General features: G+C 42.6%; 1 protein-coding gene across 4 annotated transcripts in view; it reads left to right on the top strand.

Annotated features, from left to right (window-relative positions):
- The first annotated feature begins 5,217 nt into the window (after positions 1–5,217).
- The window catches only part of trim44 (tripartite motif containing 44), a 44,369-nt gene continuing 35,349 nt past the window's right edge, over positions 5,218–14,237 (top strand). The window contains exons 1-3 of one of the 4 annotated variants that reach the window (XM_047597070.1): positions 5,218–5,864; positions 6,580–7,184; positions 9,627–9,704. In XM_047597070.1, the coding sequence (XP_047453026.1) occupies positions 6,585–7,184; positions 9,627–9,704 (678 nt within the window). In that variant the 5' untranslated portion in view covers positions 5,218–5,864; positions 6,580–6,584. Of the gene's footprint in view, positions 5,869–6,559; positions 7,185–9,626; positions 9,705–14,237 lie in introns of all 4 variants that reach the window. The other 3 variants (XM_047597069.1, XM_047597068.1, XM_047597067.1) reach the window with 3 other exon arrangements.

Here is a 14,237-nt window from a genome sequence, read left to right as displayed (position 1 = left end):
TAATGTAAATCCAGGCATGAGCACGGTATGGCTTCGAGTGGGCGTTCAGCGTAGTACAGGTCTTCACTCATTTAAAGAGAGAGGGCAATATCGCCGACGTAGCATTCATAAAATAAGGAGCTGAATCAAATATCTGCGTAACTAGATTTGCCGCCTTGTTTTTGTATGCCTCCGCCAACCGAACTGCGGTTTTACATCCATATCTGTCCAGACCTGTATAATATACAGTGGTATATCTCAAAAATGTGTTTTGTGTTGTAAAGGGTTCAGCTGCATTAGACAGACACGTAAAAAATACAAATGATATTTATTCTGTTATAAAATAGAATAAAAAAAAAACAACGAAATTCTTGACAGATTCAATATGTCAGTTCTTAACATCGTCGGCATCAAAGTCAACAAATAACAGCAAATGTGCTTCAAAACGGAACAAAAAAATAAATAAACCACCACATCATCAAATTAATATTTAGTACTCCTGCCATTTGCACGCAGCAGAGCTCTAATCCTGGCTGGCATGTTCCCCGTGAGCCTTTCACGCTGTTCTTTGGTTTGCTCTTTGAAACAGACCTTTTAATAATCCACCACAGATTTTCAATGGGGCTCATGTCCGGGTACTGAGCTGGACACTCTAAGACCTGGATACTGCACTCCTGCAGCCAAGTTCTACTGGCCCTGGATGTGAGGCAAGGGGCATTATCTTGTTGAAACATCCAGTCTCGACCTTGACGGAACGGTGCACGTGCAGAAGGGAGCGTGTGGGTTTGGGGAATGGCACAATATTTGGCAGAGTTCTGTTTGCACCATTTTTGACAGTGGGTGCTGTACATGCTGGAGATAATGCTTCACCTGGCCTTCTGCGTAACCTTAGCAGGAGGAAGATAAACTGGACTCATCTGACCGAATCTGGCAGAATCTTCTCCCAGTTCATGACTGTCCAGTTCTTGTGTGCTTGGGCCCAACGATGCCGGGCTAACCTCTGTCTGTCACTGATCAGGGGCTTCTTGACAGCCTTGTAGGACCTTAAACCACGTACAGTGAGTGTTGAACACTGGACACCAGTTTGGTTTGACCACTGCTGTTGGAGCTCCTGTGATGTCATTCAGTGGTTTTCCCTGCACATTTGGATCCGGATGCGGTCATTTCTTGCTGAAAAAAACCCTTCGTCCGTATTTGTGCAGAGTGTATCCGACTGCTGAAGAACTGCACCTGCACTTCCTGGCGATCTGGTGGCAGCTGCACACTTCCTGGCTGAGAATCTGTATCTTCAGCCATGTTTCCTGCATTAGAATCCAAAATGACCCAATACTTAAAATTCCTTATGTTATTTTTATGGAACCAATAAATTTTAAGTTTTTAATGGCCGTTTAAGGATTTGTTTAGTATTTTGTCTGTGACTGTAATAAAAAAAAATTGCACTTGAAGACCTAAGAGTGAATCTTAATGCAATATTTCACAAATGCATGGGGTGCCAAAAACTTTTTTCCGCCGCCGTATGTTATGACGGCTTCGGAGAGATTTAATAAGTGTTTTTGCAGAACAGCGTGATGTCACTGCAAAGATGACCTTTTCCATAAAAAGGTCAAATTGTAGATGCTGCGTTGTTAAGACAACGTGAAAACATAATTCCTCCGGCTGTTGCCAGAGCCCAGGCATTATAACAGCATCAATAAAACGGGCAGTGATTTTATTTACCGCATCTCGTTTATTCTTTGCCATTTTAGTTTTAGTAAAAACCGTATAAATCCAGTTTACTTACATTAACCTGTCAGCCTAAAGACTGATGCCGTGGTAGTGTTTTTGATTGTTATTGCGGCTTTAGTTATTGGCCATTCGTATAAAACTCCCAGAATATATTCTTAGCAATAAAGACGTATGGAAAATAAATCGGTTGTAGTTTTTCCTTTTCAGATTGGAGCACAATGCTTTGTGGACATATTTGTATTCATGGGAGAATACTGGATGATCTCGATTGGATGACAACACTTTTTAGAAAATGCGTCTTTCTTATCTCCATTTTTCATGTGTGATCTCATTTTCACAAACTGTGCCTTGTTCTTCTTCCCCCTACCTGTATCTCACTCCTCGCTGCTTCAGATCGGTTTAGACCGCGGCCGTTGTCCCGACTTGCCCTGCAAACACTAGCCAAATATTTTTTTAAAAAAATAAATCACTGAGCAAGTCCAACACAAGGGGCCTATCTCATAAAGCAGCATAAATAATTTAAGTGGATAAATGAAAAAACCCAACACATCTCTCTTAAATTCAGCCCCATTCAAGACAAGGTTTCCTTGTGTGTGCTTCGCGAGACAGCTTTCAGGAATGTACAAACAAAATCACAAAATAGCATACTTAATCTGGTTTATGTTCCCCAGCTATGACAGGTTGAGGGTAGTCTAAAAGTCAAGAGCACGCAGAGAACGACCCAGAGGGAAAGAGAGGAGAGGCAGAATGGCATATCAATAGATGAAAGGGGGAAAACAGCGAGAAGGAGGAGGTAAGGGGAGATGCTACCTCGCTTCAAGGAGCCCTCGACTGAAGTGAGCACTTCTTTCAGCTGCTGTTGCACTGAAAGACGTTTCATCGTGAGACCGTCGGCTGACCTTGTGCCAGTAAAACAATGTTAAAACCGAGGCATTAGGTAAGTGTTTTCCGTCTGCTCTGTTTGTCTGCCAAAACTCCCGCCGTTCACTCTTGGCTGGCATTTCTGAGAGGCTGATGTTCTTTGCGGTGCCAGCATCCGTGCGCAGGCTTTTTCAGGGGTTGCAGAAACGCAATTACGTAAAAAAAAACAACAACAAATAAAGTGCTTGTTTGGTGTCACAATTCTGTTCACCACAGTTCCTGCGTCGAGAAAATAAGACGATCAACGTTCCGGTAGCCGCATATTTTATTTATCGAGTGCTTTTTCAACTGAATTGCAAATCAATGAGCCTTTTAATTGTTTTCGGTTTTAAGCTGGATGCAAGATGATGCTGTCTTTTACTGCGCGGCAAAATGTCACGCTGTGACAGATTTACGCGATAAATCAGAGGGCCTTTTGAGTTCAAACTGACCATGTGGTGCGGATCAGCGGTTAAAAGCCAATATAGGGCGTGGTGTGGTTAGGCTGTGATGTGTGTGGCCAAGCTATCTGTAATCAGGATAACAAGCCAGCGTCGATTTTAACCAGAATCACACATCTGTTATGATTAAACACCCTCTGGAAACGCTGTTTCAGTTCCCGTCATTACATCAGCTCGGTTTAAGCCAGTCTCGTGGCAACGAAATTTTATTTTTTTTTTCCCCAGTTAAATATATGTTCATTGAGTCATCCTTTCTGTTTATAGTATTATGTTTAATCTTCTTTTCGGTGTCAGTCTTTCTACTTGAGCAATCCCCTTTGAAAGAGCACAGAACTTTGGCAAAAAACAACATCATCCTTATCGAGATGATGCCGGAGGCTTTCTTGGAACGTGCTCATGGTTATTTATAGCGTGCCATTCAAATCCAACTAACATTCAACAGTTATTTGCCAAATACAGCCTATGCGGAGCCGAGCTCAGTAGCCTTCATAGATCCCTCTACAGAGAACAGCTTGTTTTTTCCTCATCGTTCTGTGCCTCTCTCCAGACCTATAATCCTGCTCCATTGTCTACCAGTGCTGCTTTATTGAGGGCAAAGACATGAACAGAAGGGGAAAGCAGACATCATAATTAGAACCTCCCCATTAACGCCTGTGTTGGAATTCATAGTTTGTTTACTCTTCCAGCCGAACCTCTTTGTCCATAACGGCCTATAGCTGTCACTCACTGCAGGGTAATGTCTTCCAAACTTATGCATGGACGTTGACGTACAATTACTTCACTGCCATTTAAATGCACGCTGGGAAAACAGGATAGCGTTTAGCGATTCACTCATTTTGGTGAATTCTTCTAGGAAACTATTAGTTTCCTAGAAGCTTACGATTACTGATAGTAACAAAAAAACAGCGCAGGCACTCATACATAAGCATCATTAGCAAAATCTTGCCTCATAAAAACTAAATGGACTCTGAAGCTTTACTGTTGCATTTCACTTAAATCACAGACAGATAATTTGACACCAAACATTTGAGTCTCAAGCAAAAACTGCACACCACAAAAAAAATTATCTCTAGTTTTTATTAACAATGCTAATTTATTTTGTGTTTTACATAGAGTATGTTTGGCTGACATATATTCCACTCCCTGTCTCAGTTAAAAGTTACATTAATGCCAGAAAAGGAACATAAATATAAATAATTTGATTGCACGAAGTGGCCAACAATACAAAAGGCCAAGCCTGCTGATAGAATTGGACATAAATAACTACAGTCGTGTGAAACTGGATGGAAAATGAACACGCTTAGCAAATGAATAAGCTTAGATTTAACAGTGTCTGGTCAAATCTGGTTGCACAAAGTTTTCATGAATCCCAGTTAAGTCAGCTTCCAAGTTAACCTGACTCATACAGTATGTCTCATTCAAGTCGATGTTTCAAGTCTGCTGCTACTAAATAAATAAAGTGTTTATTTAAAAAAAAAAAGTCTACATGCTTCATGTCCATGTGAGTCATTCAAAGCATTAATACAATGTTATGCCTCGGGAATTTATAATGTATATTATGACAAATAGTCTATTGTTAAATGAAAAAAGTAGACAAATACCAACATACTATTTTTTTATATATATATTGTTATGGTGGTTTGGAAGAGGACACTTTTGTCCCTTAATGGTAACAAAGTAAATGCATAAAATCAAACTATGAAATAAAAAAATAATCTTATCATAGACACATTCAAGACTGTAAAAATCCTCCCAAGTGTTTTTGTGCCACAAACACTGGTATATAAAGGGCTAAAATTTGAAATTTATTAACAGCTTAACTTTTTGTAACAATTAAGTTACTATGACCAATTCATTTCCATCGTGGATCATAAAAGTCTGTTGAAGTCTAATATTTGACATTTGTGGTTAGGACTTAAGCTTAGTAAAATACTTATATAAATACTATATTGTGCATAAAATAAATATAAATTAACTACTACTCAATTGGCCTCATTTAGGTTAAACTGTGTAAAAATAGGCAAATATACGATTTGTTGTTGAATTATCTAAATTATTTAAAAAAAAAAAAATTAAAATAGACACGCCAAATATCAAAGCCAACAGCACATCCAAGTTAAACAAATAAATAAGTCGAAAATTACACATTTCTCCTAATATGGCATTATGGTTAAGTCAAATTATAATAACAATACAATACATGCTTCTTCTGGTGTGAAATATTTGCAGTGCAGTGCAGACAAACTTTTGTCGTTACTTGCATTTTGAGCAAGTAACCTACCTAGCAACCATTAACATCACGCGTTGAACAAAGTTTCGCTAACTTGTGTTAGCTAAAACCCTGAACAAATAGTCAGACAATGAGATAATGACACGCTGTTACTTAATTATTTTAATTTCCAAAGGCGAGAACGTCGTCTCTCTCTTTTTTTTTTTTTTTTTTTTTTTTCCATACCTGCCTCGGGCTGGAGTTTCTGTGGTGTTGCTGCCTGTCAGACGGGTTTTCTCTCCCCGGCCTCTGCGTGTCTCTCTGCCGCTCTCATACACACAAAGGCGAGGAGAAGCAGGAAGTAGAAAAAAAAAAGCAGACCGAGCAGCTGATGAAAATAAGGAAGTAAAAGGCTGTCGCTGTTTTGCTGTATAGTGAACGTTCGTGTGTTCGGCCGTGGGATTCAAGGGACGGCGGTTGTGCTACGGAAGTTAGCCGCCGAAGCTAAACATTTCCACTGACTCCACATTATTATTTCAAAACAGACCCCAGACAGAGACACAGAGGAGGGAGAGGAAGACACGGAGAGAGTGAGTAAGTACACACTGCAGACAGCTGCACACTGGCCTGCAGGATGAGGGATAAGATTGTTGTGTGGATGTGTGAGTCACAGACAGAGAAATAACACAAAGAGAGAGAAAGATATGGAGAGGGAGGGAGAATTTTCCCTGCTTTACAGCACCTCTTATATGGGTTGGTTGTGTCAGCAGTGGGAAAGTACACACACAGCAAATGGAGTGTGTGCCTGTGCACCGAAGTATGCACGCTGTGTGTTTTCTCTTCACTCTTTCGTCTTCTTCCAGCTTCAGTCCCGCGGGGAGGGCTGAAAGGAAAGTGACGATTTCAAACTAAATCTAAAAAAGGTCAGGGCCAGGTGACGGAGGTGTACGGGCCCGTGCACTCAGCACAGGAGTTTCTGTTTGTGAGTCGATACACAACGTGAGGCAGTTCAGTGACTTTAGATGACATCTTCCTGTTTACCGCACTCACAGAATGGTGCTTTTTTTTAATGCGTGGGCTGTCTAACATGGCACCGGGTGTGTTAGTTTTTTTTTTCCCTCCTGTGGACTTTGGCACCTCTCATCGACTGTGGTGGGAATATTATATCGGAGGGGATTAGTCCACGGAATCCTGGACTTTCCCTTCCGTAAATGTGAGAAGCGTTCACAGAAGGTCACAGTTATTTATAACCTGCCCTCTCCTTCTCTGTGTGTCGTTCTATAAGGCTTATCTGCGATCCCCCAGAATTTATGTCCGCCGCCATGGACCGCAACGGGGAACCCGAGGAGCAACGAGCCGTGATGCTGAGTCAAGAGGAGCTGCCTCAGATGGACGGCTCGTGTGATGCGTGCGAGCCCGACGAGGCCCAGCCGGCGACGGAAGTGTGCCACACCTGCGGCTTCGCCTTCTGCCCTCTCCACGCGGACAAGCACGCCGGCAGCACGCGCCACGCGCTGGCGCCTTACAGCCACGAAGAGACGCAGGCGAACGGGGATGTGGCCGGAGCCGAGGCGGCGGACGGGACGGGGGCGCCGCTCGGCGTTGCCGCAGCCGACGGCGGCGTGAGCGGTGATGCCGAGGGAAAAGGGGGCGCCCAGAAGTGTCCGCCGCAGCAGGCTGAGCCGGGCGAAGGGGCCGAGGGCGCGGAAGCGGGCGCGGAGGCCGCTGGAGAGGGCGGGGACAAGAGGGAAACCGTGACGGTTGAGAGACTTCGTTGCAAGGAGCACGGTCAGGAAGGTTCCCTCTACTGTAAGCCTGATGAAAAGATCATCTGTGTGGTGTGCGCTGTGCAGGGTGAGCACAGGGGACACGAGATCATCACTCTGTACGAGGCCTACGTGTGGCAGAAGGTGAGTTTCACACTAGGCCATTATGCGCATCTGTACGTGGTTCCATCCACCTTATTCCTGTGGGTGCTAATGTAGAAGCGGTTATGGGTGCAACTTCCAGTGAGACACCGGAAGTAGCATAGAGCCATTGATTGCTAACGGATTTCGTTTCCCGTAGCGGTTTCGCACCTACAAAGTGGATTCATCACAACCAGTTGACATGTAAACAAATGCCGGTTCCTGTTCATACCGGAAGTCGCGCCCATAATTCATGCAAGGTCTCACGGAGGCTAGGAATAAGGTGGATAGGTTCTACATTGTGCCAAATATCCACAACAACATCTGCAGCTCTGTACCATCATGCATTCAGGACGTCACCACCTAGTTTGCATTTCTAATTCAGTATTAAGTAGGATGCCAATAGCTGTAGGCCCTGTAATCTTTTAAGACAACTCAAAGGGGTTCCATAAGCGGTGTGTGTAATATTTTAAACATAACAATGTTTCCAGATCACCCACACGACTTCATTAATAAAAGAATTCAATTATACAGCCACATAAATAATTTGTCTTAAAAACTGTGAAATGGAAATGAAACATTACGAATGTACCTCGATGTCCGTTTGGCCTTATGCCAGTTATGGCTTCAACCTTTCTCAATTTTCCCTGATGGCTTTTTTTTTTTTTCGCCCCTTCTCTCTTTAGAGCATATTTAGTAGGTCCGCTGAGTTAACAGTTGTTCGGCACAGAATTGGATTTGGTCCAATAAGCTTCGTTAATGTGCCCAATGTTGGAGAATAGCTCCATCAATATTATGGGTTCAGTTATGCATAGTGTTTGTGATGATTATGGCTAAATTGTGAGTTAGATGTTAAGCAGAGGTGATCAGAAACCGTGGCTTAGCTTCTCTTAAAAAGGCAACATTTTGGGTTGTGGACACTGAAATAAACTGAATCGTAAAATAAACTGATTAATTTGTTGAGAGGTTTGCACACAGCGTGCCTAATTGTATTTTAGCCGCAGCATTAATATTCTTCTTTTAAGCACTGAGCCCATTTTTAGTCGCCCACAGTTCTGCAGTTATATTTTTCCAAACCAAATATTTATTCTCTTTGAATGAATTTGATTTCACCTTGTACTCCGACATCCGTGGCCTCAGGGCCACTAAATTAAGAACTTTGATCGAAGTTGTAAGTGCAGCCTGAACTTCCACCTGAAAAAACTTCCACTCATACTCCCAACAACCCATGCATTGAACTGCACCTTTAAAGCTCAATTATTTCACCAGTTCAATTCTAATGGAGACATGCTATTAATTTAGCAAAATGAAATCAGAGATGCACTCAGCCAATTGAGGGTATTCGCTTCCTAATTGAAACAAATTATTTAAGAACCCATATTCGTTATGCAACTGTAACGTGAGTATGTTGTGATAAACAGCTAAAATAACAATGAAATGGGTCAATGTCCCAACATTTATGGCCCTATCTGCATGAAGAACATCAGCGTTGTCCTTTGCCCCGTGGCTGTACATTGAAAACCAAAAGTAGAGCAGGGCACTTCGCTGGCTTTCACTTACATCACAGACACACATGGATTGACAAGCGACAAAGAAGGTCACACACGCAGCCCAAGGCCACATTATTTACCCTAAGCCCCCCGTAGCTTTTATCCTATTTCCTGTGTTAGTGCACGAATGTCAAACCCCCTCATCTGCCAGGCTAGTGATGTAATTTCCATCATATGTTAATGAACATGTTGCATGTCCAATATTGTATGTAAAATTGTATCCACTGATTGACAGATGGAAAAATCTTAAATCTTGTGCGCCGACGAGGCATAACACAATGACCACTGCGAAGTGAATAACATTGACCATCTTGTGACAGTTCACTGTTCTGCTTTTTGGACCTGGCATTCGTGTTCCAACCACCCACCTAGACCAGACCAGGCACTGCTCACCTCATAGCAATGACACTCCTTGATGGCATCAGTCATCCCCAGCGGGATGCAGCAACAGCGTTTTAAGAACAAATTCCAAATTCTTACAATTTCACTAGATCCCAAGCTGATCAAGTATCTCTTGGATGATCCACAGAGTTCCCTCCTCTCATAGGACCAAAGCCCCCCACTCACAACATCCTGTTTCCAGACACCACAGGACAGCCCCAGAAGACCCATGTCTATTTTCTGATCAGTCAGAACTACACAGTCTTAAGAAGACGGTCATAATGTTATTTGTGATGGGTGAATGCTTTTGTCATTGTGCCCAGACTGGATTTTGTATGGAGTTATACATTAAGTAGAAACGCTTTAGTGCTTGTGTAACTAAGTGGTTGCTTAATGCCAAATGCCAACCGTTAGGGTTTCAGTTTGAGTCAAGTAGAAAGAATATTTGTATAGATGTTTTATGTCATGGCGTACTCTGTTGTGTTTACACCTTGTCCGTCTGCTCTACCTACAGAACAGGCAAGGTTACGACCTGCTGAGCTGTACGCAGCAGATGGGCGAGAAGATAAGGACTAAGTGGACCAACCCCGAGGTGAGTACGGAATCCCAAGCCGAATCTAACCACGCAGCGAGGGCCATTTTTGGAAAAAAAACTTTCCCGGGAGACGTGAACCCCGGCTGCTGTCATTTCATAACGAGCTCCCGGCAGCCATTATCAGATGAAGTGAAAATTGGTCTGGAGCAATAAAACGGGGATCTGACATCTTTGCAAGGAACGGCGGCGCACCAGGCGCCTATTACTCTGCTTTTCATTATGTGCCACTGCCATCGCATTTGCTCATTATGTTCTTTCAAAGAGATTTCTATGTGAAGTCCCCAGATGTCACATTTACTTTACATTTCAGACATAGAAAGTATAGAAGAAATACTCCGTAGTTGTTTAGGAAGGTTATGTTTGGACTATTATTGTAAATATATCTAGATATTTTTTCAATTATATTCATTATGTATATATATATATATTTTTTTAGACATAATTTTTTCTTGTATTTTTCCAAATGATCAAACTGCTCTGGCTGTAGGCGCACAGCATACCCGTTATAGCTTAAAACAAACAAATGAGTTGAGTTGTCATTTTTATATTAAAATAAAATGTATTATGCAACAGCTGTGCGCTAAATCCCACCTGTTCAGTTTACGTTCAGACTGTATAAGAGACGTGGCAACTCATCTATATGATCATTTTCAAGGATGCAGTATGTAGAGCTGTTGAACTGTGTTGACTTAAACACAAAGGTGCTTCTGTTATTTAGCTGGGCCCACTTAAAAAAATATACCTGATTGCATAAGTATTAGAAACATGTACAGGTACAATACAGTATAATTCAGTAGTACTACAGACCTGCAGTCTTCAAAATGAAAACACAGCTAAAAAAAACTGCTCATTAAACAAACGCTGAATACCAGAACCTTCGCGGAATTAAGATTCAGAGCAGGGATATACAGCTAGCTGTATTTTATACGTAACGGTTTATGTCCAAAAAGCCCCAACAGGGTGAAAATCTTAAAAATAAATCCATTTCTAATTTTCTGGGCACAGCTGTAATGAGTGCAGCTGCATGCGCATGACTGTGGCGGAGACACAGCCGTCTACAGCGAGATAAAGAGGGATTAGAAGGAGATTATGTCATGAAGGCAAACATGATAGCCAATTATGTCAACCCACATATTTATCATAAAGCCCCATTCAGAGATCACAGATCCCACCAGTTGTGTTTGGGTTTCCGCTGATATAATTCTACTTGAAGCGAAGTGTGATTACTGAGTCATGACAATTTCGGTCTTATGTCGATGACATTTTTTTTTTTTTTTTTTTTGGACTCAGCGCTTCTGTGCTAAGTCAGAGGTTGTATTCATTCTCAAAGCTACTATGATTTAGGCATTTTCATGTGTGAAATAAAGAGGATTGCTGGATTCTGAGTGCCCTCTAGCTGTTTTAGACCTCTTGTTGAACTTCCAAGCTGTCAAAAAGCCCTTGTTCGGTTCAGGACTTAGAGGGTGGCATATGATGCATCACAAGGAGTAATAGATTATACTGGGTTTCAAATGAATGAGACATTATTTCACATGGCTGCTGCATTGCAGTGTGTAGATATTTCGTGTTTTCTGTTCACTTTTTAAATCCACTCATCAGACAAATCTATTTATTTGTTCTCCTCTTATCGTTTCAGTCAACCTGCCGTGTATAAGTTGTTTGTCAAACGTTCTTCAGGTCGTCCTCTAAAAAACAAACGTGCATTTCACGCACACAGTCACCTTTCTCTCGACAAAAAAAAACAAAACAAAATCTACTCAAACTGAATTTTCATGACAAGTCAACCTTGAAAACAGTCGCTGTGTTTCTATTACTGATGCCAAAGTAAGGGCAATGTTCTGCCACTGAAAATAAAACCTGACCACGCGGAGCTACGGGCTGTGCACTGAGAGACGTAACAGCGAAAATCCATAATGCACGGCAGTGGTCCCAGCTATTTACCATCGAGGGCGGCCGCACCTGCTCTTTCAAACCACCCCTGCAGCCCCTGTTTTGCCTTCTGCTCCGCTTTCATAACTGTGTCAGAACCCATCAGAGAGCGGTGGCACACGGGAGCGTCGCTGAATACCTGCAGAGATGTGACCCGAGCACTGTGGCATAATGTAGAAGGTTAATTTGACTGGCTTGTGGGAGATAACGCTTTTTCTGGCGCCCGGCACCCCACCCCAGTTCACGTCTATTATCATACTGAAATATCAATGCTGCCCCAAGGACTTCCTGGACATTTAGTCTTGAGCTTGAGCTCCTCGGCGAAAGCCACTTACCTGCTCACTCGCGGGGCGCAGTGGCAGAGACCATTATGTGCATTTGTCGGCGCGTCCTCACTGCACTCTCAAATGTCAGCGTTTCTTATTATGCATGACAGCAAGCCGTCAAAGTTTCTTCTCCTGGTGGGGGGAAAAGAATGGGTGTGTGTGTGTGTGTGTGTGTGCAAAACAGGAAAATGGAGATAGAGGAGCTGGGTGAGGTTAATTTACATGCTACCGACATCCTAAAAGACTCCGGAGGAGAAGAGTTCCAAGACGAGGTGAAAGGTGAATGAAAAGATTTAACCCCTAGCAAGTGTTTGCTTATTAAATCTAGCCTCTTTAATTGCGTACTTTGCCAAAGGCATGGGGATTTTAATCTCTTAAAGCTCATATTGTCATTCTCCGCAAGGGAATGGGATAAATGCAAGAAACCTGCATACATATTAATAGAGGACCAGAGGCGTAACGTAACACGAGGGGTACGAGATGACTGTCTCTAACTCAGCAAGTCAGATAGCGTTGCCTATCACCGGGAAGCAGGAAATGATATGTGAAACATGTTGTGGCTTCAGTCCCGGACAGCAGGTAGTCAGCAAATTTACCTCATGTATTATTTACTCTTTACATACTCCTGCCTCCCGCCCTCGGAGTCGGTCTCTGCGGCTCCGGAAGGAAAGCAGCGCGATATCTGGAAGCAGCACAGCAGGATCAGCCCAGTCACAAACATGTGTGCAGTGGCTCCATCCATTTTCCCCGCTTCAGAAACCCTACAAGAGCAGCAGACACGTTTAAGCTGTCTTAGGGAGTCGAGGCTGAGGAACGGACAGGGGAGGCATGAAAAGACTTGGCTGCTGCGGTTAGGTTGATTCATCCTGGTTTTTCAGCTCCTACTCTACTTTATCCTTCCCTTTCTCCTCGTCCTCTCTCTATCCTCCCCTCTCCCATTGCTCCTTAACGCTGTCACCCCCTTTCTATCTCTGCGTTTTAATTGAATTACTCAGCATCAATCCCCAGAATAAAAAGGTCCTGGCTTTTTGATTTCTTTTTTTTTTTTTTTTTTTTTTTTGAACTTCTGCTGCCTCCTCTTCTATGTCACTTGATGTAGCTATTGTAGAGCTATTGTTTGTCCAAATTAACTTTCTGTGTATTACCGTGTTGTGTCAGAGGTTAAATTGGAAAATCTAATCTGCGAGAGACAAGAGAGAGCGTGAGTGAAAGAGAGAGTAGTGTTCATTTGGAACAGGGCCACTATTGCCAAGGGCAAGGGCAGTTCAAATCCATTTACTCCTAATGTTCTATTAATGCTTTTTAGGCCTTTTTAAAAAAGCATCACACAAAACAGACCTCTGAATAAGCAGCGGGGTCGGCAGTGATTTGGACTCTTTACAGTTGCAAGTTAAATTCAAGCATTGTGTGTTTATGACTTTTCACACTCTCAGAGTTAATTAGTAACTTGTCTCCAGAAATGAATTCGTCATGATTTAGCATGACGAAGCATATACATGGTACGTGCTGTTTTACAGTTTTGTCCTATTGTCTCACCAATGCAGTGCGACGCGCTGTTGTTGTTTTTTTACACCGGTCTGTTTTCACCATCAAGGGCTTTGGTTCTTTTTTTCTGAAGTTCTTTCAACGGCACTAATGAGAAACACAACCTTTTTTTTTTTTTTTTTTTTTTTAAAAGCCAGTCACAAATTAGGGCATGAAGTCACTTCTGTTGGCTTTTGTGAAGCGCTTAGTGGAACAACTAGGAAGTTTTCTATTTTTAGCCCACAGTTGCCAGCTTGATGCTGCCTGTGGAAACAATTTCTTAGATGAGAAGCATGTCACGATATTACTACAAAGCATTTTAGTAAAAATCTGTGAAATAAAAAAACAACAAACTTTCTCACCTCTGCTTGTAATCCGCTCATACTTCGTCCTTACCTCCACTCTGCCCTTGTTAGTAGTTAGCCGCCGTCTCTCCAGAGGCCTAATTTCGTGGCCGCAGCTTGCTGCAATGCAAATGAAGATTAGCACGCATGACTGCTCCTTCCTTGCGGAACTCTGTCACTTGAGTGAGGAATCTAATGGCAGAGGGCTCCTGCTCCACAAACACAAAGAACACTGATCCGTGATCATGGCCTCCATCTGCCACGTAGACCACGGGGGCCCCGTTTAGAGGGCAGAGGGCTTCGCAGAGTTCCTGGAGATTGGGAGATGTGGAGATGGAATGTGTCACAGATATGACTCTAAAGGCAGAAAGCTTTCTGTCACAATTCTGTGTGCCCTATTTATGTCT

This window comes from Mugil cephalus, chromosome 10, assembly GCF_022458985.1.
Source record: "Mugil cephalus isolate CIBA_MC_2020 chromosome 10, CIBA_Mcephalus_1.1, whole genome shotgun sequence".
Taxonomy (NCBI): domain Eukaryota; kingdom Metazoa; phylum Chordata; class Actinopteri; order Mugiliformes; family Mugilidae; genus Mugil; species Mugil cephalus.
The sequence above is the reverse complement of the archived record's forward strand: the minus strand, read 5'-3'. Positions and strand labels throughout refer to the sequence as shown.